Source organism: Apiospora marii (genome assembly GCF_038362585.1).
Source record: "Apiospora marii strain CBS 49790 chromosome Unknown utg000005l_segment0_segment0, whole genome shotgun sequence".
Classification (NCBI taxonomy): domain Eukaryota; kingdom Fungi; phylum Ascomycota; class Sordariomycetes; order Amphisphaeriales; family Apiosporaceae; genus Apiospora; species Apiospora marii.
The window spans coordinates 1345876-1371995 of record NW_027117377.1 but is presented as its reverse complement, the minus strand read 5'-3'; the positions used below and the strand labels follow the sequence as shown (position 1 = coordinate 1371995).

The 26120-nt window shown below is 51.8% G+C and overlaps 10 protein-coding genes across 10 annotated transcripts; 1 reads left to right on the top strand and 9 right to left on the bottom strand.

The window, feature by feature from the left end:
- Nucleotides 1-806: 806 nt before the first annotated feature.
- Nucleotides 807-2762, bottom strand: PG985_008316 (uncharacterized protein; the record flags this gene model as incomplete). Its single annotated transcript, XM_066828084.1, has 1 exon — nucleotides 807-2762. One exon carries the CDS (start codon nucleotides 2760-2762, stop codon nucleotides 807-809), a length of 1956 nt encoding a protein of 651 aa, XP_066682996.1.
- A 638-nt stretch (nucleotides 2763-3400) lies between these two features.
- Nucleotides 3401-4244, bottom strand: PG985_008315 (glycosyl hydrolase catalytic core-domain-containing protein; the record flags this gene model as incomplete). The annotated part of the gene is made up of 2 exons (XM_066828083.1): nucleotides 3401-3886; nucleotides 3915-4244. The coding sequence occupies 2 exons, from the start codon at nucleotides 4242-4244 to the stop codon at nucleotides 3401-3403; spliced, it is 816 nt and encodes a 271-aa protein (XP_066682995.1).
- A 1363-nt stretch (nucleotides 4245-5607) lies between these two features.
- On the bottom strand, nucleotides 5608-6771 carry PG985_008314 (uncharacterized protein; the record flags this gene model as incomplete). The annotated part of the gene is made up of 3 exons (XM_066828082.1): nucleotides 5608-5814; nucleotides 5886-6017; nucleotides 6085-6771. The coding sequence occupies 3 exons, from the start codon at nucleotides 6769-6771 to the stop codon at nucleotides 5608-5610; spliced, it is 1026 nt and encodes a 341-aa protein (XP_066682994.1).
- Nucleotides 6772-8183: 1412 nt separating this feature from the next.
- Nucleotides 8184-8564, top strand: PG985_008313 (uncharacterized protein; the record flags this gene model as incomplete). Its single annotated transcript, XM_066828081.1, has 3 exons — nucleotides 8184-8309; nucleotides 8361-8414; nucleotides 8472-8564. The coding sequence occupies 3 exons, from the start codon at nucleotides 8184-8186 to the stop codon at nucleotides 8562-8564; spliced, it is 273 nt and encodes a 90-aa protein (XP_066682993.1).
- Nucleotides 8565-8835: 271 nt separating this feature from the next.
- PG985_008312 (protein kinase domain-containing protein) lies at nucleotides 8836-10684 on the bottom strand (the record flags this gene model as incomplete). The annotated part of the gene is made up of 3 exons (XM_066828080.1): nucleotides 8836-8870; nucleotides 9021-9837; nucleotides 9905-10684. The coding sequence occupies 3 exons, from the start codon at nucleotides 10682-10684 to the stop codon at nucleotides 8836-8838; spliced, it is 1632 nt and encodes a 543-aa protein (XP_066682992.1).
- A 1729-nt stretch (nucleotides 10685-12413) lies between these two features.
- Nucleotides 12414-14931, bottom strand: PG985_008311 (uncharacterized protein; the record flags this gene model as incomplete). The annotated part of the gene is made up of 3 exons (XM_066828079.1): nucleotides 12414-13886; nucleotides 14124-14694; nucleotides 14765-14931. 3 exons carry the CDS (start codon nucleotides 14929-14931, stop codon nucleotides 12414-12416), a joined length of 2211 nt encoding a protein of 736 aa, XP_066682991.1.
- A 2644-nt stretch (nucleotides 14932-17575) lies between these two features.
- On the bottom strand, nucleotides 17576-18119 carry PG985_008310 (uncharacterized protein; the record flags this gene model as incomplete). The annotated part of the gene is given in 3 exon segments (XM_066828078.1): nucleotides 17576-17608; nucleotides 17626-17884; nucleotides 17950-18119. The coding sequence occupies 3 exon segments, from the start codon at nucleotides 18117-18119 to the stop codon at nucleotides 17576-17578; spliced, it is 462 nt and encodes a 153-aa protein (XP_066682990.1).
- A 460-nt stretch (nucleotides 18120-18579) lies between these two features.
- On the bottom strand, nucleotides 18580-20256 carry PG985_008309 (alpha/beta-hydrolase; the record flags this gene model as incomplete). The annotated part of the gene is made up of 1 exon (XM_066828077.1): nucleotides 18580-20256. One exon carries the CDS (start codon nucleotides 20254-20256, stop codon nucleotides 18580-18582), a length of 1677 nt encoding a protein of 558 aa, XP_066682989.1.
- Nucleotides 20257-21106: 850 nt separating this feature from the next.
- Nucleotides 21107-21391, bottom strand: PG985_008308 (uncharacterized protein; the record flags this gene model as incomplete). Its single annotated transcript, XM_066828076.1, has 1 exon — nucleotides 21107-21391. One exon carries the CDS (start codon nucleotides 21389-21391, stop codon nucleotides 21107-21109), a length of 285 nt encoding a protein of 94 aa, XP_066682988.1.
- Nucleotides 21392-21885: 494 nt separating this feature from the next.
- PG985_008307 (uncharacterized protein) lies at nucleotides 21886-25599 on the bottom strand (the record flags this gene model as incomplete). The annotated part of the gene is made up of 10 exons (XM_066828075.1): nucleotides 21886-21951; nucleotides 22024-22125; nucleotides 22189-22345; nucleotides 22436-22621; nucleotides 22676-23519; nucleotides 23577-23733; nucleotides 24124-24196; nucleotides 24260-24376; nucleotides 24431-24960; nucleotides 25015-25599. 10 exons carry the CDS (start codon nucleotides 25597-25599, stop codon nucleotides 21886-21888), a joined length of 2817 nt encoding a protein of 938 aa, XP_066682987.1.
- Nucleotides 25600-26120: the final 521 nt, after the last annotated feature.

Below are 26120 nucleotides of genomic sequence, written 5' to 3'. Positions count from 1 at the left end.
TACATTGATATCGTCTCGTGTTAGCCTTACCTCGGTATACACGTGGTAAATATCTGATCGTAGCTGTAGCGGACCATGGCAGTTAGACAGGTAGAGCAGGGAGGAACTGTCATGGGTTAGAAATAGTGTGAGAAATACTTTAAGTGTATAGTCACAGCCGTACTTCCGGCCTAGGAGATCCTTCAGTTTCCTTCCATCAACCGTTGACCCTGCTAGGATTTGGACAGGGCCTCTTCCGGCTGAAGTGGCACTGTAACGAGATATGGCGGAGGACAGGCGGCGTCTTACAAACCCAGGATTGCGAAGGCACATGATCTGTGTGCAACTATGCAATGGGCTTTTGTATAGTTTCAGCTGGGAAGGAGCTTTGATAAACTTGGTGTTTGTGGGAAGGATGCCTGGTGGACGTTTGAGTGTAGTAGTACGCAGTCGTCACAAGCCTTTCAGGCTGGGTATCAAGGAGTACCGGAAGCGTGTGAAGCATGGTGACATTGTTTGCTTGCGGACGCTGCCGGCAGACTCAGGTTGCAGCAGTAGTAGTTCATATAACTGCTTGATTGGACCAGAGTGCGGGTTCGTCCGGCAACAGATCGCATTTACGTGCAGGTAGCATAGGAGAGGTTTATGATTTGCAGATACTGCATTGCCAAATTATTGGCCTCGTTATGGAGGCCTTTCTCAACCAGAATCTGCGCATCTAGCAATTTGGGTGGACAAACGACTTCCCAGCCGCCGCATCCCTAGCCGTTGGGGGAAGATAAAAGGGGACATGCGCGTGGTCGTCTCTTGTCCAAGAGACTGGCTCCTTAACGGATGCGAAACTCCTCAATGCTCAGATTACCTTTCCTAAGGGGTTCCAAAAATTCCTCATGGGAGTAGCCAGTCACATAGCAAGATCCCACCAAAACATAATGATCTCGGCCATGCCTCCTCAGTAAGCAAGGTATCGAGAACCCGTCCAGGAGGCATACGATGTCACCTTCGGCAGCCGCCGGCGGCGCCAGACCCATGTGCCCCTTTTCCGTCCGGAACAGCGGCGAGCCAACCCACTTGAGCACCATGTCGTTCATGACGTTCACAGCATTGAAAATTTCCTCGTATTTTTCGTCGGGCAGCGTAGTTCCAAAGGTGGAGACGTCCGGGGCTCCAGATCCCACCAACGCCTCGTCGAGGGCGGCCCTGACCTCTTCCAGACTCCCGTACCCAAGAGCGCGCCACCTCCGGACCGCAGTCTCGTCGCCGTCTTGGGGCTCCCCGAACCGCAGCAGGATTCGGAAGGCATGGGAGGCGATGCACTGGATCGAAGGATCGATCTGCAGTGGCTCGCCCCGAGCGTCCCGGCCGCGGCTGAATGCGTGGAGGAGGTCCTCGAGGGCCCGCAGGCCATCTCTGGGGTATTCTGTGCCATAGTCCCGCACAAAGGTGAGGCAAATCCACCAGAACCGCCACAAACTCTCAAAGAAATCTTCAGCACCCCCCACGTGCCGTAGAACTCTTGCGCACTGATCTAATCGCACACCATAGAACCGCATCGTACGCTCGTCTAGAATCGTGGGGCCAGCGGGGCACAATCCCTCCAACCAAGGTCTCGCAGCCATGTCCGTGGCGAAGATGGCAAAATCGGCATCGTTGGTATGAAACTTTGGCACCCACGACGGAAACTCGGAGACGTCCCGGTGCTCGCGGATGAGCCCCGCGAAAGAGAAGAAACCCCGGTAGTTCTTTAGGCGCAGAACCGTCGCGACGCACTCCCGAAACACGTCCGCGACCCCCTTGCTGTAGTCGGGCACAATCTCCCCGCCGAAAAGGCCGGCCAGCCCGAACACGGCGTCGCGCGGGTCGGTCGAGCGGCAGGACGTGTTGATCAACGGGATCAAGCGGTATTCGCCGCGGGTCCGGAAGTCCCTGAGGCCGTGCACGTACATGATGAAGCCCGCGGTGAGGTCCTGGTCTTTGACCACCCAATCCCACACGCGCTGGTCGAAAAAGGGGGGCTTCAGAGGCTTTTGTGCCAGGAATCTGGCGGCGAAGAGGTTGAAGTCGGCCAGCTGCTGGAACGACAGGGAGTGGCGGCCACAGAACAGGATATTGGCGTCCGGCCGTCGGGCGAGGACAATCTCTTGCACGATCCAGACCCGGGTCCAGTAGACGTTACGTTTCAGGTCGTCGATCGCGTTCCAGGCTTTGTTCCTCGCGTAGCGATCCGTAGTCTGTTCGTAGAACTCTCTGTTCCCGCCGAGGAATTCCAGGTCGGATGTGTCCATAGCGACGTCCGATTCCGGGTATACGCCGTTCTTCTCCCTGACCCCCTCCACATGGCGTGCACAGGCCTTGATCAGGGCGAACCCAGGCTCCGTGGCATCCTCGGAAGGGCCCAACCAGGAAATCACCCAGTGGGCGGTGGTATATATCAGGCCCATCATGGCGACTTGCTGGCCTCTCTCGGGCAAGTCTTGCTGGTTAATGCACACGGCATCTGCCCATAGATGAAGAGTCTCGCCATCCTCTTTGGCGTACGATTCCCTGAACTGTCGTAACGCCAAGGCCAGGTTCTTCGTGGCCTGGAACGGCTCTCCGTCGACTCGTATCTCCTCAGTGACTTTGGCGTCTCCCCACACATATGATAGCGCCGCGTAGTGTGGCGGTGGGCCCTGAAGCCCCGCAATGACTATGCTACAGGAGATTTGAGCGGCGTGATCCACACTTGGCGTGATCCGAAGGAGTCGGATCTCCTTACGACCAGGATCAAGAGGCGTGTACATCGTCGGAGCTTGCGATCTCATACCTTGCCTCCCGAATGCAAGATCTTGGGGAGCGGGCAAGTCATGGTTAGCATGTGCCTCACATACGAATGCTAGTGACAAACCTCCGCTGTTATGCGCGCATGTAGACCGGGGTCCAAGTTTGCTGCAGGGGCTCTGGAGCCAGGATTGCGGTTCGGGACTAGTGCTCACCCCGCCCCCCTTTTCCTTCGACGATGATACGGCATCTGATTCCTTTTGCTCATTTGCACTGTCATCCCACGAACCCACAGAGGGTTTTGGGTCGATACGTCAAGCATATTCACCGAGGCAAGGAGCCTATTTACTATAGCTCAGCACCAAGTACATGCTCCTGAATTGTATGAGGTACTACCTCATTTGTGCTTCAATGAATCTTGGTGTGGTAATATTTGCTTAGGACGGTTTGCTATTTACATGCCAAGGGACAGTAGCTATATACAAAGTGATAATGCCTCTCAGTGTCCAAGATATCAGAAAATTCAAAGGAGTGAACATAAATCACAGCAGTAAGGACGGAGAAAACAAACAAAGATACATGAGAAACCCTCTGTTATTCCCACGATACCAAACCATGAGATTGACCAACATCTCAACGCCAAGATCACAGTAACCTGACTCTACTTGTTGACGTAGTACTTGCCAACACTGGTCAAGTCGCCATTGTTATTGAGCAGCGCCACCCCGGGCCCAGTCCAGCCGTTAGCATCCCGCTGACGGAAAGACCCGAACCAAGCATAGCCCTCAACCCAGTTCAGCCCATCAAGGTAAGGCGCAGCGCCCTTCAGAAGCGCGAGGTTGTCGCTCTCGCTCGCGCTGGGCTGGGCAAGCTCCGTGATGTAGAATTTCATTCCGTTGGCGACAGGGTTATAAAATTTGCGCAGCTGCTCCAGGTGATCCTTGAGCCCATCGAGGGGTCCGTACCAATGCACCGACACAAAGTCCGACGTACACCCCGCCGAATCTCGGGCCTGGCAAGCGTCCCGGAACTGTTGGAGCCATGCCCGGCCCTGGGGCGAGCCCGAAACGACGGGGTGCGAGACCTTCCAGCCCTTCTCACGCAGCGGCTTGATGAAGTCGAGGTAGAGCTGGGCGGCGCGGGTGGGCTCGATGGGGGTTGCCCCCGTTGGCGGCGGGGATGTCGGGCTCGTTGAAGGTGAGGAGGTGGTCCGAGCCCGCGCGGAGGCCGTTGAGGGTGTTGGCGAGCCCCGCGTTGGCCTGGTCCGGGTTCACCAGGGGGAAGAACTTGATGTCGCCCTTGTTGGACTTGAGGTAGTTGTTTGGGCTCAGCGACCAGGTGTAGTACCATTTGATGGGCGTGCCGGGCTGCACCAGCTTGCCGAGGTCGGCGTCGGAGAGGGGCTCGGCGCCGAGGGCGAGGCCGCGGGTGGTGGCGGCGGTGAGGGTGGTGAGGAGGGAGAGGGCGAGAAGGAGGGGGGTCTTGCTGCTACGAAGGGAAACCATGGTGGACTAAGTTTGGGTTTGGGAAACAGTGTAGTAGTTATTGATGTGAAAGAAGCAGATTTTTCTCACAGATGGGTAACTTGTAGGTGACTGAGGAGGTTGGTTGAGTTGAAGAGGAACACACAATTCATGGGAATTTTCCTCGCTTAAATATAAGTCTGAGTCTCAATTCAATATCACGATGCTCCTCCGTCTCCCAACATTGAATGTTGCAACTGCTCAACTGCCGCTGCCTGTCCCGGCCCCTTGCTTTGGTCATATGCTGTATTCACAACGGCGTTTGCTTAGTTAGACTCTCTGTGCAGTCTTCTGCCCACCTGTGTTTGCTTGGTTGGGACTTTTCGCGAATAGCCATAGCCAATAGTTAGCTGGTCAAGCCTCTTCCGTTGGTCCAGAGCATATGCGAGTTGACTTGTTACCATCTCATAAGAACTTTACAGCTTATGGCAGCTTAGATATATTGAAGCTGGCCCGCCTTTTCCTACAGCCAGACGTTGTCGTGCAAGTTCGTAGTATCTCCAGCCCAGGAAAGTCTTTGCGACAGTTGCGTTGAAATGGCTTCAACCATAAGCAGGTCTACGTCTTACCTGCCATACGTGATTGGTGTGCCTGGAGGGAAAGATCCCGCAATCATGTGGTAAGCTTAGCCAACATCCAACAACCGAAGACCCCAACGTGTTGGCCGGGCCCTAACGGTACCTGCATCCGCCAAGCCCCATACGTGGCCACATCCAAAGTTGCGGGAATTCCTTTTTCAGTTGCCAGACGGTTATGTGTAAGCTCTAAGTGAATGGTACAGTAAGAATATGCTGGATTAGGCCGTAGGGCCTTAGTAAGAAAAGTCAATAGACCCAGTATGGGATCCTTGCGCCCCTTGTAATCGCCGTAATTAGATCTTGGCACTTCGCTACCACGTCCCGAGCCGTACCATATCCTCAGGCACAGAACCCCGAGTTGCCTGTCGGCGCATCAAGTTAGGAAGGTGAAGGAGATGATCATGGATGCATACGGACATAACGTATCGTGGCTGACTCCTGTTACTTGAATGCGGAATAGCGGTTGTCATAACTGCATAACACTAGTCCTAATCCAGGCCTGACCTCTGATTAGGGTCGACCCACTTTGGACCCAAGGGACCGGATCTCTGTCCGGGTCAAGGATCTTCCCGGCTACTAAGGCCATATTGAGACTCCCGAATATTGACACCAAACCCAAAAATGAACGTCTGAAAGTCTTGGTTTACCATGCGGGTATATGCTCATAAAGTCGTAAACGTGAATCCGTTGCGTCGTAATGAAAGTCCTCCTTCCCACACACCAGCAGTGCAGCAATGGGGCAATGTGAATACCGTTTCTCCATCAGCCTAAACGATAGAATCATCGTCTTTTTGCAGTTGCTGCTGGAACTCAATCCTAGCTGCCTTGTCTCCCTTGCGAATGTACTTATTGGAGAACCACCAGGTAAGGAGCGTCAGCACCGCCGCCGAGCCACAGTAGAGACCGATCCAAGGTGAAATGACCTGGGGGCTCTCGTCTGGGATCCATCTGAAGAACGTCATGGAGAACAACGTCTTTTTTTTCTCCAATATCAGCATCACATGAGGGCTGCGACGAGGGTTGCCGTGGATAGAGGAATGCTTACCGCCAAGAACGTCCCGGGGAGGAAGACCATGCCCATGTAAGCTATGGCTTTCATCTGGTTGCTGTCCCTTTGGGAGGCGAATGCGATAATGATGTTCGCCTTGGCGTCGCGTCTGGTGTAGAAATTCCATTCCTGTACCACTGATGTTAGCTACCAACTTCAGGGCTCGCATTCTGACGGTGTGTTTTCTTTTGCTCACCATCTGTGTAGCCATTGACATGCCACTAAGGAATCTGTCACAGGTCCGCACCTCGCTGTTGAGCTCAGTATCCATCTCTCTCAACCGATCTTGAAATTTCCCGGTGTTGCTCGTATAGATCCCCCGATTGCCCGCCGATGGGCTTGTGAGGGGCTCGGACCCCTCAGAGAACTCCACTGAGTGTGTCGCCATGGCGTCGAGTATGGTGATGAGGCTCTGCACGCCGCTCTTCACTTTACTGATCATTAGCCAGTCCTTGGTAGCTTTGCAGTCCTTTCGAAGCATGGTATCATTGTTCTCTCTGGTCTCGTTATTCACGCTGTCCTTCGCTCTGTCCACCATCTCGACCACCTCGGCCACACCGCCCACGCTGACCATGCTGGCCACGCTGTCCTCTTCGGTCACCTTTTTGGTGTTGGACTTGTCAGGCTCGGGCGCGAAGTTGTTGTTGCTAAGTCGGGTTTGGATTTCCAAGATCCGCTGATCCAGTATAGATGTCTCGACCTGCAGCGCGTCTAACATCCTTTTGCGTTCAAGTTCCACAAACACCATGGGGAGCATTAGGGGGTGAAGTGCAATACGCTTGTAAGAGTCGAGCCTGACCGACACGAATTTCATGGTCTCTTCAGTGCATCCGTACATGACGGCAATTGTGACCGGGATATCTGGGAAAGAGGTGACGCTCATCATGATACCGCCATTGCCTTGAATCTCGCAGATGGAATCGGACCTGCAGTTATAGACTGGGGCGTCTGTCAGAGGATGAGATGGCTGATTATATGTGCAACATCCATACCGATTGATCGTCCAAGTGACTTTGGATCCTTCCAGTTAACGTTACGCCTGTTAAAGACAGCGTGCGACGTTCGGGGCATCGTCAAAGCCAGCGACTTGTGCTGGAAGAGAGATTTGCAGGCGTGCTTGAGAGTCTCTTTCCCATACGGCAAAGAGAATAGACCCCAACCGGGAGGTCGGTGATGCATCACGACGATGGTTGTGGGAGCCTCAGGATTAATCAATGGCTGATACATGGTGAGAACCATAAGCTTCCTTTCTGAGAGATAATGGCGTAGTGACATACACTATTGAGCCAATCTAAGTACTCCTGTTCCGACGTCATTGAATGATGGTATACTTCCGTCTTGCCCTGCTTTAAGAGTTAATACCTTAGTTTGAAACCAGTTGTTCATAAAACAAGGATATATGTTTACATTCTCGTTCCTAATCCTCACACTCTGCACCATGAAGGGACCATTTGTTCTGTAACTGAAACGCTTCAAGTCGGTCTCTCCAAAATGCTCATTTTGACTCAGCCAATCCATGTTGCATTGGCAATTGTGTTGCCATATGATCTGCTGGAGATGGTTTCAGAGTGGTGCCGATTCAGTCTGTCATAGGAGAGTTGACTCAATGTCCAGTTTCATGGCTTGTCGCAGTATCGAAAACTCCCCAGCATTACTTTGGGGGGGAATTGCGATAGAAGAGGGGGAGCTGCTGGGAGCCCCTCACGCGAGGATGCTTACTGCCCAGCCCGGGCGTACAATATGTCCCAGCTGCGGCCATTATGTACCATGCGGGCTTTCTGTGGCGGCCAATGATACCCTCGAGCCCACCCCCTGGTATATTATGAAGTAGTAGTGAGGCTGTTCGGTGTGCATTTGAGGCATTTATTCCATTGGGCGGATTTTACACCAAAAGTTGACTCAAAAGAACATCTCCTGGAACTCTCCGGCTTACTGCTTGCTTGACTGCATCATTCTCAGCACCCACACACTTGAGTATCATTATCTACACTACGGAATATTCTAGGTCCTCCTCGCACTTCACCGGTGTGGGAACAACACGCCTGAGGCAGTGGTTGAATAAGCCCAGAGGCATCCAACAGCAACAGTGGCTCACCAAATTTACACAGCCTGGCAAGAAGTGTAAAAACCGCTTTTCAACAGAAGTGTGCTGCCTCAATGATGCCTTGCGCAATGCTCTGCCCATATAAGAGAAATACTAACCCAGCCACCAAGACTACTTGCCAGTTTGAAACTTGACCCATGTCTCCCTTCGACAGACTTTCGCGCTGGGTGCACAATCTCCTTTCAAGCAAAATGAACGAAAAGCAGAATCCCTTCAAGCCTACTCACGTGTTCGGCCATAAATATGCCAAGGAGGACGTACTACGCACGTATATAATCGAGACTGCAAAACTTAGAGAAGACCAGTTCCGTATAGAGGTAAGCTTGACACTATTTAAGGGAAGCTCTGCATTACTAAGTGATATGCAGACTCACGACAACAAACTCCAGCTTGAGGTGATCGAGCCGGCAAAGCTTGAGGAGGTAAGTCTCGTTCAGCGTGGTCGGCTGTGTCGCACGTAATGAGCTAAGCGGCAACAGAAACAAATGAAAGAGATCATCCAACTATTCCGAGACACTGAAAAGCAGTTAGCAGATGACAATGCCGTCGATGAACAGGATGATCAGGACTGAGGGAAGAAGAATTAGGGGAAGCATCCTCACATAGGGGTGGGCGTTGAAATGAGGGACTCCCACTGCACAATTGCAATCCTGTCTAAGCCGAGCCATGCATCCGGTTCATTAAGTCAATCCACTCTAACTATTCTAATTGCCTTGCGGCTACGAGCCTTGTGATGAAATCTGTGAGAGAACCCGTTGTACCTCGTTAGACCAGGCTCGCACATTGCAGTCAGACACGAGCATTCGATCTTGGATCAGGTTTAAAAGTTGCCTAATACCTTCGTCACATCCTTGATGATTGCGCAGGGTTTCGATTTGCTATCACAGTATCAGAGCAGGTTCACGCATGATGGTGAATTTCTTGACAGGGGAAATGTAGAAGGGGAATTGGACTGATGAATGTAGAACTCACACTCGTAACTGGGCCTCGAACCTGCGTCTCGATCGGACGGCTGGATCCATGCATACCGAGTTTCCGATTCTTGGAAAGGCTATTTCTCGAATCTTTCCTGAGGGTTATCCACCTGTAGGCGGATTGAAACCTCGATCGAGAGGGTGGACTTGAAGGTCCAGCCACCCTCTTGAAAAACGTATCCTCCACCATGTTATCGTGATTCACCCCAAGGTCTTTCTCTTCATCCAGACGACGTTGTTGGAACTCTATTATCTCATTATAGCCCATGAGATCCCATGTCACGAAGTCCAAGAATAAACACCCAAGGGACCACACATCGAATTTGGTCGTAACAGTCTTCTGGATGTCGTATTCCGGTGCTCGATATGTTTTCGTGTGGGCCATTCCTTTCACCGCAACTTCCGCCGAGGCTGATCCCACTACTTTTGAATATCCAAAGTCGGCGAGTTTGAGGATGACTGAACCCCGATCAAGAAACCCAAGGATATTCTCCGCCTTGATGTCTGCGTGCAAGAGACAGTGTGGGCCGAGGTCATGGATGTAAGCAACGGCACTTGCAATGCCGAGACACTCTCGTAGAATCCATTGGGATGAATGCAACTCCGCATGAGAAACCTGTTGTCCTGTCGGCCCGTCGTGACGAGGACTGCTGTGTTCTTTCCAGATCGCCTTCAGGTCACCTAATTCCGTCCACGGGAATAACAAACAGAGATTGCCTCTGTGCTCAAACGCGAGTAGGAGAGGGATGATGCGCTCGTTGCGAGGGATTGAACGATTAGCCTTGAGTTCCTTTTTGAAATCGGACCTGGATATCTCCGGCCCAAAGTCGTCTGTAAATGTTTTGAGGGCGAAGACGTCGGACAAGTCGTCCTAGATTCAATCAGGTTAGAGTGCTGAATCAACCTTGTGAAGTGGAAAGAACTTGGGCAATACCTACTAGTTTGTGATGACTTCGGTGGATGCAGACCTTCTGGACCTTTGATGACTGCATATCGATTCTTTGAGGTCCATTCGGGGCGTCATTCGACGCGCTGCTAGATGGCCTAGCTGCATCCTCTATCGAAGTCCACGGCAGTCGGGTCCTGTTGTCCAACCCGTCCTTGAGCCCCAGCTGCTTGATTTCCCCATCGCCTTCCTCCGCTGTGAGACACAGCGCCCGTAGCTGGTATATCCAATGAAAAAGAAGACTGTTCTGCATGTGCATCTGCCGGACTTGTTGAAATATGGGGTCTCTGTCGCCGAATATTGCCCCATTTACGTCCAACTCCCACAGCGAGCTGTCGCACTTCTCCGGCTGAGCCTCACGGATAAAGTCCAGAAGCATGCTGTGTAACCCTGAAAAGAGAAGTGAAGCGAAAATGACTCGACTGCCGGTGCACAATGGCTTCATGCAGTGGCAAACATCCGGTGTTATACGTGGGATGATTCGATTGGTCGCCTGCTGCAAGAGTGCTGCAATACTGTCGTTGTTATTGGCGACTCGTTGGAGAGCTTTCAGCGTGAATTCGGGGCTTATCTCTTGGAGAATCGATTCTCGCGGTATGAATCGGAGGCGCTCGTCGCTGACATCTGCTAGAGATGCCAGTAAGAGCGCCTGCATACATCTGTCCCGAAGAGCCTCGATGGTACACTGGCATTCACCATCACAGAGACATTTCGAAGAAGATCGTTCGGTGTCCTGCATCAAGCTGTGAGGGGCAGGCGTTCCGGATGACATCGTGGTGGCTTGCTCCCCCTAGGATGTTCGGAAAGGTGCAGTCGGCGAATGGGAAGATCTGACGAACAAACAAAGTGATAGTCGCTCGACTACTTCTTATAAAAGAGGACCTTGGACCCCAACCATTCACCGCTCCCGACCGCTCCTCGATCCAGCTGTGGAAAAGTGTTCAGTGCCACTCAGCCCTCACAGTTTCACCCAAAAAGAAAGCCATGGTAGGATTTTCTTTCAGAGCCGTGCTAGGATCGTTTTCAGCTCGCTGAGTCTTATCTTATGTATCTGACAGGACCGAAGCTAAGCCCAGACAGTGCTTCGAGGCTTGGCTAGTATTGATTGGCCGCCGTTCATCCTGGTTTTCATGCAGCCACTCAAGCAGGCAGTGCTGCAATATGCAAATCATCAGCCCACTTGGATGCTGCCTTGCTGCACGTAATCCGTTCGGGACAGCCTGATCCAAAAGCCATCTACACAATTGCGATTTGTTTCCGGACAACCCCGCACACTATCGAAGCCGGTGAGGATGCCATGCAGATCGGTCCTGCCGGCAGTGCCCGCGGGATTCTCCAAATTCTGACGCCTTTCTAGATGGTCAACAGAGCCTTACTTCATGCCTGTGACAGATCCAGTTCTGATAAAGCCCTGATGCTCGCCATTTCACCGATGGAATTCCGGTTAGGCTGATTTGGACCCCTTGCTCCACAAGAAATCCTTCTCAGATCCCAATGTTTCAAGAATTCCGTCCCAGCCGCAAATACACGAAGCCCATTGGCTGACAGTCACACACGGACTATGTCCTCATTCAGTTTCCCGCTTTTCAACAAAAGCCGGCGGTCCTTGACCACCTCAGGATCCAGTACCAGCTCGACCGGCCAAAGTCCTGTCCAGATTCTATCGGGCTCGGCAATTGATGGCAAGAAGCTGAAGGATACCCTGCGCCGGAAGAACCGCGGTGGCTACAGGCTAGAAGTACTGCTCTCATTTCTTCACCCACGACAGTATGTGACTACCAACCTCTTTGTTCAACTGCTGAGACCTGCTACAGTTACGATCAGACGAATACTACGTATATGCGGAGCAAGGGCTGACACGAGGAGAGATAAGCGGGTGTCGCTGATGGGGCTGAAGTCGTTCAAGAGGTTGCTTCTCACGTGCAAGGCCAGCGCTCACTGTGTGACAAAAAAGAGGCTGCACTAGGCACCGTTGGTCTCTTTCATTATTTTTAGTAGTTATGAGTCACGAATCTGGGATGAATGTGGTGTTACTACAAGGCCAAAATGTGTTACTAAGCAGTGCATTATCAGTCAAACTACTGTCCGGCAATATAACGGGATCACCGGATGAGGGATATTCGAACAACATCTAGCTTGACTGCGACTGATTCCTCGTTAGCATTAGCCAAGTTATTCTATGTGTATCATGTCTTATTGAGTGCACCTTCTTCGTGGTGCCTCTCCCCATGAAATCAACTATCTTGCCACTTATGGGTTGGCGGCCATGTGTATCTCTCCATGTCCCTATCTCGCAGCATGTACGCAACCTCTAGTTCTATGAATAGCTGCTTCTGGAATTAACTGCTGCTTATAAGGGTTAACCGCGTCAATTCATACCGCCAGCCCGACCAAAGCTCGTCCTACATTAACGTCAACGCCCCTGCCACGCACCACCTATTCCGTGCACTAGACAATTTCCAATACCCTTTTATATTGGTGCGAATGGATTCCTGATTTTGTTATATCCAAATTACTTCTTCTGCCTTGGTTATTGAAGTCTCATCTTGCCTCTCTGTCACGGTCTTGGGATCAGAAGCGCCTCTCCATTCCTGGAGCTCGACGGGAGCCTGTTGGACTTGGTCCAGTCCTGGTGGAATCGAAATGCGTAAAGAGTCCCGCATTATGTCACTCATCCTGTCAGTCGATGCTGCCAAGGACTGCCTCAGCTCCCGACTGCTCAGAGAGAAGCGACTACCCATCGAGTTGAAGCGGCGATTGAAAATGGATACCGCTGCATCTTTCATCCTCTTATAGGAGGTGTTTGAGGAGCGGCATGATGATGCTATCATGGGTTCCTCCGCTACCATTTCTCTCATCACTTCACCTCTCGTAGAACGGTGAGTTAGGGGACCATCTGTGGTTGTAGAAAACGGCGATTCTTCGGTATGGACAATAGATGGCCTATGTTCTGAACCTGAAATAGTGGTTGTTGAGCTTTCCAGGATTCCTTGGCCGGGTTCCCTAAACTTGCTGACCAGTGTCAAAGGATTGGTCCTCAGATAGAGGCATCTGAGGAACTGGGTCACAAGTTCTTCGTCCGGCTGCTTTTCTAATTCTGTGAGATCCTCACGAAGACTGCCAAGTTCGAGGACAAGTATGTTGCAATTGGAGAACTTTCTGTTGGCGTAGCCACCGTGCACTGTGCCGTAGTGTGCAATCATATCGCAGCACACGACTAACAGTTCCGCGGAGGATATCCCAAGTTTTTCACGCGTCCTTTCCCTCCAGGACATCCACTTGAAGCGGCCAGGCTCTCCATCGAGGAACATCTTGTTGAAGTAATTGTATAGGGCCACAGTGTCCTGCCACGTAATCGAGTAGGGGGCCGAGGAGCCTTTAGCCTGCAAACCCGTGTCAAAACACGGAAACCTTGATGGGCTGTCCTTTAGGATTGCAGTAGAGCACCATGCAATGCAACTCCGCACATATTCTGACACTGCTGCTCTGGGATGATCCCAGCTCACTGAATCATTCCTTAACCAAGAGCTTGTGCGTCGCTGGTCGTAGGCGAAGTCAACAAAGTCGGAACAGGTGACAGATGGCAAGTATTGAGAAATAAGGTGAGCTTCATAACCTTGATCACAGGTTTGAGTGTCTGACCCTGGCCGAGGATGCTTGTAATGAAGATAGGAAAGCACTTCAAAAGAGGTATCAACGGACCTCCTAACCACGGTCAGCTTAAGCGGAGTATTCAAATGTTTCTCGGACAGGGCGAAGTGTCCATCCAACGCAAACATCTGCGCTAGTAACATGTGCGCAAGCATGGTTTCCGAGGGGCTGATGCTTTCAAATTGCAGGATATCCAGTCTTGTTAACAAGAGCTCCCTCACCAATGTGCGCTGTGACGGTGTTTCTGCGGAGCGCGCACAGGACAGCGCCAGTGGCGATAGTATATATGGTCTGGACAGCTCTTCGTCGCTTATGTCTTCAAACTTGATCAGAAGTGAGTAGATGCAGAAACTGTCTTGTTTGTTCCACACGGCATCTAGCCCGTCTGCCGCGCGTAACAGACAGCTCTGACATGCCTGGCTGATCAGGCTTGGCAGCATTGTTGACGGAAAGCATCGCGCAGCATGTGTAATCCTTATTGCCTTATGCAGATGTCGCCGATATGAATCCCCTTGTGAGGTTTGCATGAATTGGTCACAAGAATTCTGCATCAACAGAACCAATGAGTTCTGTTCTGCCCTCGATATTGTCTCATCGCCTGAGATAGCTTGTGCCCCGGTGCTTGTTGCTGTCATATCTGAAGGCTCAGACGCTGTGTCAAGATAAATGGGCAAAATACAGCTCTTCTCTGTAGGCTCGGAAGCCGTGTCGAGAACAATTGGCACAAAACAGCTTTCAACGGTAGATGAAGGTGAAAGATCCACAACAACAGGATTAGCGTCTGCGCCCTCGCTACTGTGAGAATGAGTTTGGCCAAAGGGTTGGTTGAGATGATGGGCGACATGTATGTCGAGACGGGGGCTTCGGGGCACTCCATCTTCATCTGTCATCTTGACCTTCTTGCTGGGAGGCAGTAGTGAATCCGAAAGACGGCTGCCGCTCAACTCAACCCTCGGGATGCTTCGGGGTCGCTTTTCACTTGTATCGGGCGCCACAATGGTGTCTCCATCGAGCATGGCCGTAGCTTGGTTTTCCACAGGACAAGAGCCCCCAGGTTCTTTCTCGATTGATTTGGCAATGCCGTACTTCTGTAGGCCCCATTTTCTGAACTGATGGTCGTACTGTTTCCGGCTAATATGGCAATAATCAAGTTAGCTGACGCTCTCTAGATGTTCATGAAGTCTAAGAACGCGGTACGTACGTCGCTACAAATCCCTCTGATTTCATTACCTCCATTAACTCGGTCAGCGTCATTTGGCTGTGAAGCTCTCGGAGTCTTGTCTCCCGGTTGGTCCATTCCGCAGCAGGAATCCTAGTGGCCCTCTCCTGCTTCTGGTCTACCCATTTGAAAGATGCAGGTGTGGACATCGTTAACTTGGAGTTAAGTACTCTGCAGGTCGAATCGCTGATCTCTTTTACAAGGCTGCACCCGGAAGATTACGGTGCTAATGCAAGAAATGGTCCCTGGAAAGAACGGGTCGTATCGAAATAAGTAGGTCAGGGTGGTGATCATATGGCGATGAGATCCGGCATATGAAGAAGCATAAGTTGGGAAACTCCAAAAATGAAAGATGAGATTGGTATCGTAGCCTGCCTTGTATTACTTGTGAGGGAGACTTGACCAATAACAACCCCTGTTAGCAGCCACAGAACACCGTCAGCATGGAAATCCCAATCGCCATTTCGGGTGTAGTGCACCCCACTGAGGCTGAAACTGCTGCCGCTTTTGGATAAAGTCCCAATTCGTTCTAGAGACAGGTTCTATCGTATATTGCAGCACACCTTTTATGTTGGGGCGGGCACATAACAGTGTACGTTCGTGCATGCACAGCTCGGCACTGATTTTAGCAAAGCAATGGATATGTCAGCTGCCATATACCAACACTTGACCAAAAATCTGTCAAATCTCCCGAATAGATCGGGCGATTGGAAACGTGCTAGACCTTCAAGCCTGAAAGCAAGTAGTTGGTGTTCCGTAGCGATTAAGGACTTGCAGCAGGATAAGAAACACTAAAGAGTAGATTCTCTGTATTCCATCTATGGCAACCATTTCATTCCAGATAAACAATCTTGTGCTTCCCAGACCAGTTGCGGTCTTCCACTCCCTTGAACAATCTCGACCCCTTTTATGAATTTCCTTGTGATAAGTCTTCTTGTAGTGGCGCTTCTGAGATGCTGAAAGAGTCCCGCATAATGTCACTCATGTTGTCAATGGACCTTGTGAGGGACATCATGCTGGCTCGGCTGGCTCGGCTGGCTTGGCTGGCTTGGCTGGCGAGGGATGCCTTACTCCCGATACCGGTGAAGCGGCCTCGAATCAACGATGCCGCATCTTTCATCCTTCTATAGGATGCATTCGAGGAGTGAATTGACGAAGCTATAGTCGGATCATATCTCTTTTCAATAACCGAGTTGTGGCTCGAAGATGCGTAAGTATATCGGTTCAAGACTGAAAAGCGCGGCCCGTTCATTTGGTTGGCCCGAGGTGACACAGCGCTTCTCCGAATCTCCAGTCTGGACGACTGGAACTGGTGGTGGTTATATGCCGTGGATTCGCTGACCTGGGGGAGATTTGTAGTCCTTAAATAAAGCCGTTGGAGAAATTTTGTCACCAGCTTTTCGTCCGTCAGACCTTGGGTAATCCGGATATTCTTGCGAAGGTAGGCATAGGGATGATCGAAGCGGTCGAGCTTCTTCCCACCGGGTGCAGGAGCCGACTCGTCGCAGGCCTGGGTTATCATGTCGCAGCAAACAATCAGTAGTTCTGCTGCCGATATACCGAGCTTTTTTCGGGTGCCCGATCTCCATCCCCAGTGAGCAAGCGCTGTTTCCCTGTCCGACTCGTCGGAGCGCCACTTGCGGTATAAGTAGTTGTAGAGCGCCATAACCTCGGGCCAACGACATATGCTGATGTATGAAGACCCTTGGGCCAACCACTCGGTGTTGAAGGGTTGATCTAGCAACGTGATGTCGATCGAGATAGCGCACCAATCCACGCAGGACCGCACGCAATCACGCACAACGGTGCCAGGATAATCGTGGGACTCTGTCGAGTTTCTGGACAGTGATGAGTATCTGAGACCCAAAGCGAATTGAACGAACCCTTCGTAGCTAACTGATGCCATGTCGTTCAAAATAGTTTGTTTGGATTGACCTGATACGTTCGGCCGCGACCCATCCTCTTGTGGATGCGTACGGTAGAGGTACGCTAGTACGTCGAAAGAGGTGTCGACGTAAGTGCTGCACACTGCTCCCGCTGATGCCAGAGAGTCATTATATTCTGTGGGCATCCCGTCTAGCAAGGACATCTGCGCCAGTAGCATGTTCGCCAGGGATCTCTCTGAGCCACTGGCCTTGGATGATTCGTTTCTCAGCTTCTTAGTCAGAAGTCTACTGACCACCCGGCGTTGTAGCTTTGTCCCCGCGGCGCGCGCGCATGCCAAAGCTGTTTCTGAGAGGACTTGGTCCTTCGAGTCGTCGGCGTCAAGCAATTTTTTTATATAAACGGAAACTTCGTGCCTTGTTGAGTACAGCATAGAGATAATCTCCGGCTTGCGACTGATCTAGATCCGAACGTGGTGTGCTCCGGCCATAGAACGCCGTAGCCATACCGGTAGCGTTGCCTAGGCAAACCTGATAGGCCTGCTCTGAAGTTGGTGCACCATATTTGATGTCTGCTTTGAGTGATGACGAAGGGACCTCCCCATCAATACCAAATGTCTTTAACATGGGTTCTAGCCATACGGTGTTCGAGATAGCCACTGATTCAATGCTGGATGTATCCCCCATCGAATTCAAGCCTTGAATTGGGGCACCATTGCGAAGAGGCCAGTCCGTCCCAGTCACCTGGGACGGTGAGACAGTATTATTGCCGCCAACCTCCGGTTCCCTTTCGAGCCGTGCATTTTCGTATTCCAACATTGAATCAATGGAATCAGACCTCCGGAGAGAACGGGGACGGTGCTGTGCTTCGATGTCACAATGATGCTTGACGTCGGTGCATGCGACAGAATCAGACGCGGGGGAAATGGAGGGTAGTGTAGAGCTGAGAGATGTGGACACTTCGCATCCCTCATCCAGCTTGGCCTTCTTGTTGGAACTCGGCAGCGACGAAAGTAGGCTACTATCGCTGGGGTGGATGCTCTGTGTACTTCTCGGCCGCTTTGTCCCGTTGTCTAACACGTCAATGGGGTGGTCTGCGGGTGAGCTTGAAAGTTCACCAGAAACGGCTCCAGAGCTTGTAAGAGTCACTTCGGCTGCTTTCGCGGTGTTGTATTTTTGCAAGCCCCATTTGCCGAACTGGTAGATATACTGCGTCCGGCTAAAGTCAAAATCCACGTTAGCCTTGTTAACGTCCACGTTAATAGTAGATAGCAGTATACTCACCTTGCTATAAACCCTTCCCGTTCCATGACATCCATCAGCTCAGACAACGTCATTTGGCCATGGAGCTCCCTTAATCTGGTTTCCCGTTTCTTCCATTCTGCGACGGGAATCCTTGCGGCCCGCTGCTGCGTTGGACCAACAAATGTGTACGTTGTAGGCGTATCGGTCATCGTTGAATATCTAAGTACGTGTATATTGGACGGTGATATGCGCTTCTGCTGCTTTGGCAAAGTAGTTGACTGGAACTCAGCAATACGGAACTACGAGAAAACGGTCACTTTTGAGGTGGCAGACTCTGGGAGCCTGATCCCACTCGCGTCGTCTGGGATGCTTCTCGAATGCGCAGTTTGACGCAGATGATTGGTCGCCCTGACTTTGCATTGCTGCACGTCATGTCTCAACATTTTGAAATTTGAATATCCGTTTTCGTATTAGCGCACCTGACCGAAGCCTCACATCAACACTGCCCACTTAGGGTAAGCTGGGAAATTCTGACATTAATAAATATTATGCCTATGAGGCCTGGTGTTTGGGTCGGGTGTTGCAAAGTCACATCGGCGTTAATCCAATGAGATGGCGTTAGTAGAGTGTGCTTTCAACTCTCCCCTTGCTAGCACCGAGCATTTCCCCTTATTTATTCAACCTTGCAGCCCTCTCCGGATCCCGCCAAAACAGACAAGCCTCCCTCCTGATCGCATCCGGCTCCGCCCGCGTCCCGTTATCCGGCTGCACCACGAGCTGCACCGCAGGCGCCGAATCCGGTCCATACCCTGCAACCTCGTAGCTGGGCCAAAACGGCGACCCGGGGTAGCGATGGGTGTTTGGGTCGCCAGCTGTCACGAAGCTGGCCAGATAGCCGTGATACACGTGACTGACATCCGGATGCTGCACGGTCGGCTCATCCCACGTGTACTTGGTATCCGACGTGTGCGGGATCCCCTGCCACGCCGGCCACGACGCATTCGTATTGAAACGCAACTTCCAGGTCGGGACACCCGCCAGCGACGCGCGGAATGCGGTCTCTTGGCCGGGGCAGATGTAGCCGTAGTCGCTCCAAGCCGCCGAAAGCCGGTTGTACTGCGTGCTGTTAGGCGAGTGGGCGAAGGGCGAGTCGTCATGCACGGCCGGGTCCGGGTACAGCTCCGCCAGGAGCCTCAAGTCCGCCGCGTTCAGTTCCGGTGACCCATTGTGCATGTACTCGAGGAACTCCTCGTTGGTCTCGAGATCGCCGGGCAGGTAGAACTTGCCCTCGTCGTTGACGTTGGAGGTGAGGACGGGGACGTGGAAGAAGGTCCCGTCGTAGCCGGACCGCGAGCCGAACTTCTCCAGCATGGCCCCGCCGTTTGTGGGCTGGAAGGGCCAGGTGATGTCGTGCTCCGAGTCTTCGTAGAGCTTGGTGCTGATCTCGCGGATCTTGGTGATGTCGGCGGCGCGGAGACAGGCCATGGCGGCTTTGTTGTCGGCGGTCGGGCAGTCGAGGTAGGTCATGTACTCCGTGAACTGTCGGACGTACAATGGGTAGGTGGCGTTCGGGAACGCCCGTGCAGTGACTGATCCCGACTGGTGGATCGCGCGTGCGAAGTAAGGCTTGTCGGTGTCCTCGTTGTAGTTGTGGAAGTAGTGAATCCCCACGGAGTGACCGCCAGCCGACCGACCGCCAATGGTGACCTGATCGGGGTCTCCGCCGAAGGAGGCAATGTGTTTCTGCACGAACTCCTTCAAGAAGAAGGCTTGATCTGTAAGACCCAAGTTAAGGAGCCCCTCCGTCGCGAAGAGCTCCGAGGGCAGGAACCCCAGCGAGTTCACTCGATAGTGGAAGTTGACCACGGTGATGGGGAGTTTGGAAGACGCCGCAAAGGCCGCGCCGTCAAAGCTCTTCCAGCTGCCCGTCACGAAGGCGCCGCCGTGGATCCACACCAGGACGGGAAGCTTCTGGTCCAGCGGGACGCCCTGGGTGCGGTAGACGTTGAAGTTGAGACAAGCCTCATCTTGGAGCGCAGGATCCAGGTAGGACGGGTCCTGGACGCATGCCTTGCCGTACGATGTGGCTTCTTTCACTCCGTCGAAAGGCGCAGGCCACGAAACAGTCCTGAAGCGGCTATCGCCGACGGGCTGGGTGGCGTAGTCGATGCCGAGCCAGGCGTCGACTGGCGCGGGGAGGGCATGGCCGGTGTAGGTGCTATTGACGGTAGTCCCAGTGAAACTGCCGTACCCCTCGAGCGTGACGGCTTGGCTAGGAGGCTGGGCTGCTGTGAGGGGGATCTGGGATAGTCCCACGAGGGAAGCGAACGACTTGAAGGACTTCATGGTCGGTTGTTCGCTATGCTCTGCCTCGAAAGCATAAGTCCCGGGGAGGAGACAGAGAACGCAACCTCGTAGCAGATGCATCGTATTTGAATCGACCTAAATGGCTCATACAATTATTTTGCGATGCAGGTTTGGCCTGGTATCTACCTGGGCATGGCTTGGAGTCGGAGGTGTCCCGATCATTGCCGGGGTGAATGCGCAAAGATGGGTCCCTGTAAGTCCGTATCGACAGGGGTTGCTGGATGGCGTGCTGGGCGTTGGGATCTGCGGGGGGTGTTGCTGTTGGATGGTTCGCTTACTGATGAGTCGTGGGGGGGGGGGTTCCTGCATGAATCCACGGCACTTACTAATACACTTACCTCAACGCTATAACATTATCAATTTCATGGGCTCTTTCACCGGCCACCGAGAATTACCGGGAACGCCCAACAATGTTCATGGGAGTTCAAATGGTTCCCAACTTCCCCGGAAACTGAGTGGATACTGTGGGGCGGGCCAAGCAATATAGTGGACTATATCGACCTGGGTGTATCCGGTATCGCAACAAGCCTACGCGCCCACTGTAACAGTATCTCGGCACGACGGCTCAACCAACATACATGTTGAAATAGCTCGCAAAGAGTCATCGTGAAGAGAGAGAATGTGGCGCAGTCGAACTTGGCTTGCTTCGCTGAGAATAGATCGATCACCTACAACTTTGTCACAGAGGGAGACGAGTCAACTCTTTGAAGATCTAGTGAGTTTATTATGACTTACCTAGAAATATGTATCCAGCCACATTCCCTTTTGCCCATTACGTATTAGACGACGACCATACGCGTGTCCCTCTAGCGCTATTAAAACCCCTCATCTACTGCGCCGCCATACTCAACGCCGTATCCTTCGCCGCAATAAACACCCGATCCATGATCCCCCGGGCCTTGTCCGTATCCCGCGTGTGGGAAAGGTAGGTGAGTTCCAGCTTGAAGATGTTCGTTGCCGTGCGCCACACGTTGGACTGGCTGGTCTCCGGGTATGCCTGTCGAAACAGGGCGATGCGACACGACAGGGTCAGCATCAGGCTGACGATCCACTCCTTCCGGGCGTCCTCGTCGGAGGGCTTGGGGGAGATGATCTGGGGCGCGGGGCTGGACATGGTGGGTGTGTGGGGTGGAAAGCGGCGGGAAGGGTGCTCGAATGAACACCTTGCTGTGGAATACGGGATGAAAGCTTTATCGGGGTTGAATACCAATGGTAGTCGATGAATGATGACTGTATGGAACGATTCTTGGGATAAGTAAAGAACTGGGTCAGCACATATACACTATACTTTTGAATAAGCATTGTAGCATTGAGTAACGGCGACAATGCATTATCGTCTTTGAAATTATTGTCATGGGGATACAAGGCGAAAAAACAGTATTGGGCTAGTCATGACTACGACAGGTGACAATGAGCCCCATTGAAGTCGATGACCCTCAAAGATAACCTGGTCCATGACAAAAAGGTCGTGGCTGATGTATTTGAAAGTGACAAGGAAGCATAAAGAAAGAAGTTGCCGTCGAGGATTCCGCATTCTGCCACCACGTAACCCATTCTTGCGTGGTATATGACACCACACCAACGGGATGCCAACCTTGACAATGGCCACTAGCCAATCATATCCACATCCGCAGCCTCCTCCCCAGTCTTCTCTTGATTGATGTTCGTGATTGACTACACGTCGCCACGAGTCAGTAAGGGTTCTCGAGCTACCAGATGAGTGAAACAATGGCCACGCTGCCTTACCTCAACCCATTGCGAAGCTGACTCAGCAATGCCCTCGCCGTCCGTGCCGTCGACGCAAACGTGCACAACATTGAGCTTTCGCTGTTGCATCTGCCGGATATACTGGAAGGGAAGTGTTAGATAGACTTGATCGCCCTGCAATGGGGTTCAAGGCGGCGTGGTCACCTTGTCAACTGAGTCATCACCGTCCATAATGTACGATATGGCCAGGACGTCTCTCGTCTGCCCGAGCCGGAAGAGCCGGTCAATGGCTTGTCTTTCGACCATTGGGTTCCATTGCGGCTCCATGAGGTGTACCCGACTCGCTGCAGTCAGATCCAGACTAGTTTGCCGGCAAACAATGGTTAGGAGTCACATGATTCTCATATTTTGAAGGAAGGGGGCTCGCAGTGCAGTGCTTTGAGAGACTCACCCAACCCCGGCAGTGCCTATCGTAGCCAACAGGACAGTGACCAAGGTGCTCTTACGGAATTTATCCAAGGCTTGGCGTCGCGACGTTTCCGAAACGGCACCATCGATGCGGACATGTCCGATTCCAGCTTCGTCCAAGGCCCTTTCAATGAGATCGAGCATGCCGGCCCAGCAGGAAAAGACAACGCTGTTGAATTTTGAGCCATTGTCCTCATGTTAAAGTTTCCACATGGCTTCATACCTTTTTTGCAACATTTCGTCGTCTTGCTGATTGCCAGTCCGGTCCGCTTCGAGGTTCCGCAACAGAGCCTTGACCTTGGATGAAGGCTTGTAGGGGCCTGTGAGTTTTTCTTTTGCTTGTTGTGAGCGACTCCTACTCTTCTTCTTGGAGGAAATAGAGGCGAAATCATCAGAACACAAGGGACATTTGCTTCCCGTTAGTGTGCTCTCTGTTGCTGTCAAGGAGCATGCGGTGCAGATCTGGTGCATACATACCACGGAGGCAAGCTCCTGTTCGGCATTCTCCTGCTTGATTGTGACGCCACAGCCCTCGCAGGCGTCTGCCGCCAAATTTACAAGTGCCCCCTTACCGAGTCTGTCCATTTTCTGAATCAGCTCAGCAGGCACAAGATCCCGACCATGGTTCGCGATCTGGCGTAGCTTGAGAAGGGTCTGAAGAACACTGTGTTTCTGGTGTCGGTTGATAAAGAGCGCCCCCGAGTTCTTGACGACATCATAGAGCTGCCTCTCCTCTGCATCCAGGCCAACCGGCTCCTCCTTAAGGCTCTTCAGGGGAAGATGCAGCTCCTCCATTACCGATTCCTTGGTGCGCCTCAAGGCGATGGCTTGGAAAAGGCTTCTTAGTTTTTCGAAGCCTTCGTTTTCGTTGCGGCTAATTGGATCGACAATGAGCGTCTTGAATCCTTTATGGTCAGAAAAGACGTCAATCTGGAGGAATTCCACGAGGGACCCGAGATCCTGCACGTGGTTTTGAATTGGGGTCCCGGTCAAACACCACCGATGTTTCGCCTTCAGCGAGGTGACGGCCTGAAAAGTCTTCGACGCACGGTTTCGAATGACGTGTGCTTTTCATGTGTTAACGGAATAAACCATTACGAGAGCTCTGGGTATAGGAATAGAACCTTCATCCAGGACCACTCTTGTCCATTGTACGTGTCTCAACTGGCCTTTGGTTTTAGACTCGTCTGTGACTTCCCTCCTTAGCGTCTCATATGTCGTGATAACGAGATCGTAATCCAGAATTTCGTTCTTGTATTTGCTTTTGGATTGGCCGTGATACTTCAAATATTTGAGGCTACCCCTTTTTATGTGCCTAGGCCAACAAATCAGTGGGCAAGAAGTGACGGCTAAATCAGTGTACGCCGAGTATCAGAACTTACCTCTTTATTTGCTCTTCCCAGCTCATCAACGCTTAGTAGAGGTCGATCAGTCTTCGTTCATCGTGAATCGGAATGGGCTAACAAATCCATAAACTTGCCTGATAATGGTACCACGATCAATGAACCTGCTGTGTCAGATACATTGACCTGCTGTTTTGCATGTCGATATGGGGAATCATTCAGAGACCCCAAGATTAGTGCAAGTGTGGACAAAGTTTTACCCATTCCCATATCCTTTGGCTCGATAGGTCAGTACTATACATAATCTGTCGAGTTCTTACCCACTTACATCTGCCAGAATCCCACCCAAGCACAGGGCTGGTCTCCTGATGATATGCTCGCCAGTGACATTGTTCGAATACCTGAGTGCACTTGTGAGCCGTGACATAATGATACAAATACCGTTGAAATGATCATTTACCTACATTTCCAGGCCGCCATACTCGCTTGTATCCATCTCATCCCAAAGAGACGGAAACTGGTTGCCAACGAGGCTGCCTCGTTCCTTCTCCGCCATCATTGCAAACGCGACTCTTTGGTATCTGGTATTGAATCAGCGGTTGATGGTCAGGAAGTGGTAGTGGTAGCCTGCATACTCTTTCAAAGTTGTTTTCAACTTGTTACTGATGCTGACTTCGGAAATCCTGGGTGGCTGTACGCTCTCATCCAGTATATCCATTATTATAGACTTCTGGTTCGGGTTGAGAGGATCCATTTGGTGAAGTTCATCCATGTCCATCTGTGTAGTCGAACTGAATGTTTTCCCTGGAGGTACCAGGTACTGTGAGTTGAAGTAGGTTACAGATTTGTCGTGGAGCTGTGGAGCCTGGAGGAAGAGGCCTCTTTGTGCCAGGAAGTCGCCGATATGCTCAGACTGTGTTCGACAACCATAGACTGTGACATGAAGTGTCGGCGGTTTAAAGACAAGATCGAAGGTGGCTCTGACAGTGCCCTCACGTTGCAGGGTTTGTACCGACGCCATAAATCTTGGGTTCACAGACCCGCGGTACCTTCCGTGTTGAACATCAAAAATACCAAGATGGCTCCCGAGAGGCTCCAGCTTCTCCCCAAGAGCCATGGACACTTCAATTTCATCGTAGTGGAGGTTCGGGATATCTATGTGTAACTATCTCATGTTAGGAGACGAGCCCGTAGTAGATACAGTTGCAAATGTACATACTGTTCCAAAGCACGTGTCAAAGTCTGGCTTCGGTGCCACGTTGCCTATGATGGTTAAACTATCCTGGCCCTGCGTTTGAACGAAGCTGGTATCCGTAGGGGTCGTATTTCCAGTTAGGATTTGACCCAATCGACTGTCAGGGTTCTGAATACCCAGTGTTGGACTCGCAGTATGTGAGATGGACAGGATTTTGGCGGCTGTGGAGAGGGACTGGCCACCGTGGCACACCGGCTGATCCATGACCATTCCGTGAATATCCCTGGTAGAATTGCTGCGACACTGATGTGGGGCCTCAAACCACAGAGGAACATGTTCTGCTGCACCGTCGAAGTGCAATGCATCTGATGCGTTTTCGCTACGGTTTTCCCCAGCTGGTTCCCTAGACCATACCGGGGCAAATTGTTTGGTTGTACGGGTGGATGCATTGTTATCTTCCGGGACAAATCTCAAATCGGGAGTACAGGGCCGCTTGAAGAGATGTGAAGTGTTCGAAGGTAGACCAAGGCCGGGTGGGGCAAAATCTCCCCAGGCAGTATCGGACGACCGTTTCGCACTGTTCGTAAGGCAGCTACCTGGAGACGCCATGTTGAGATTGAGGTGTAGAAAGTGGTTTGGCGTTCAAAGTGGGGATATATGTGCAGGCGTATTGAAAACGCAACATCTATCAATTATAATGAAGCTGGAATGAAAAGGAGCCACCTACTCAATGGTAAAATGTGAAGGTAAGAAGTCACTGAGGCTGTGTGCATCAACATCGGTGCATTTCGGCAATTATGACTTTTCATAAATGCGGACCAGTCTGCCTTTAAGGCAGAATCAGCAGACCTGCTCATTACTAAGTACGTGATTGGTAGAACTTCAGCGCCTGTTGAGGCTTAGCAGTGGCAGCGCTTCGCCATTTGGCTTACTTTTTTTTTTTTTTTCCAGATGCAACCCCTCACTTCCTTTCCCTTTCTGAACAATACCGCATGACGTTGGCACATTAGTACTCGTCATTCCCAAGGTCCCTAGGTCGCCCGTTCCTCGATATCTCAGACGGTATTTTCATCTGCAAGATTTGCTGCTACCGATCCGCAGCCCACGGCTATTCTCCCTTTCTATCTCCA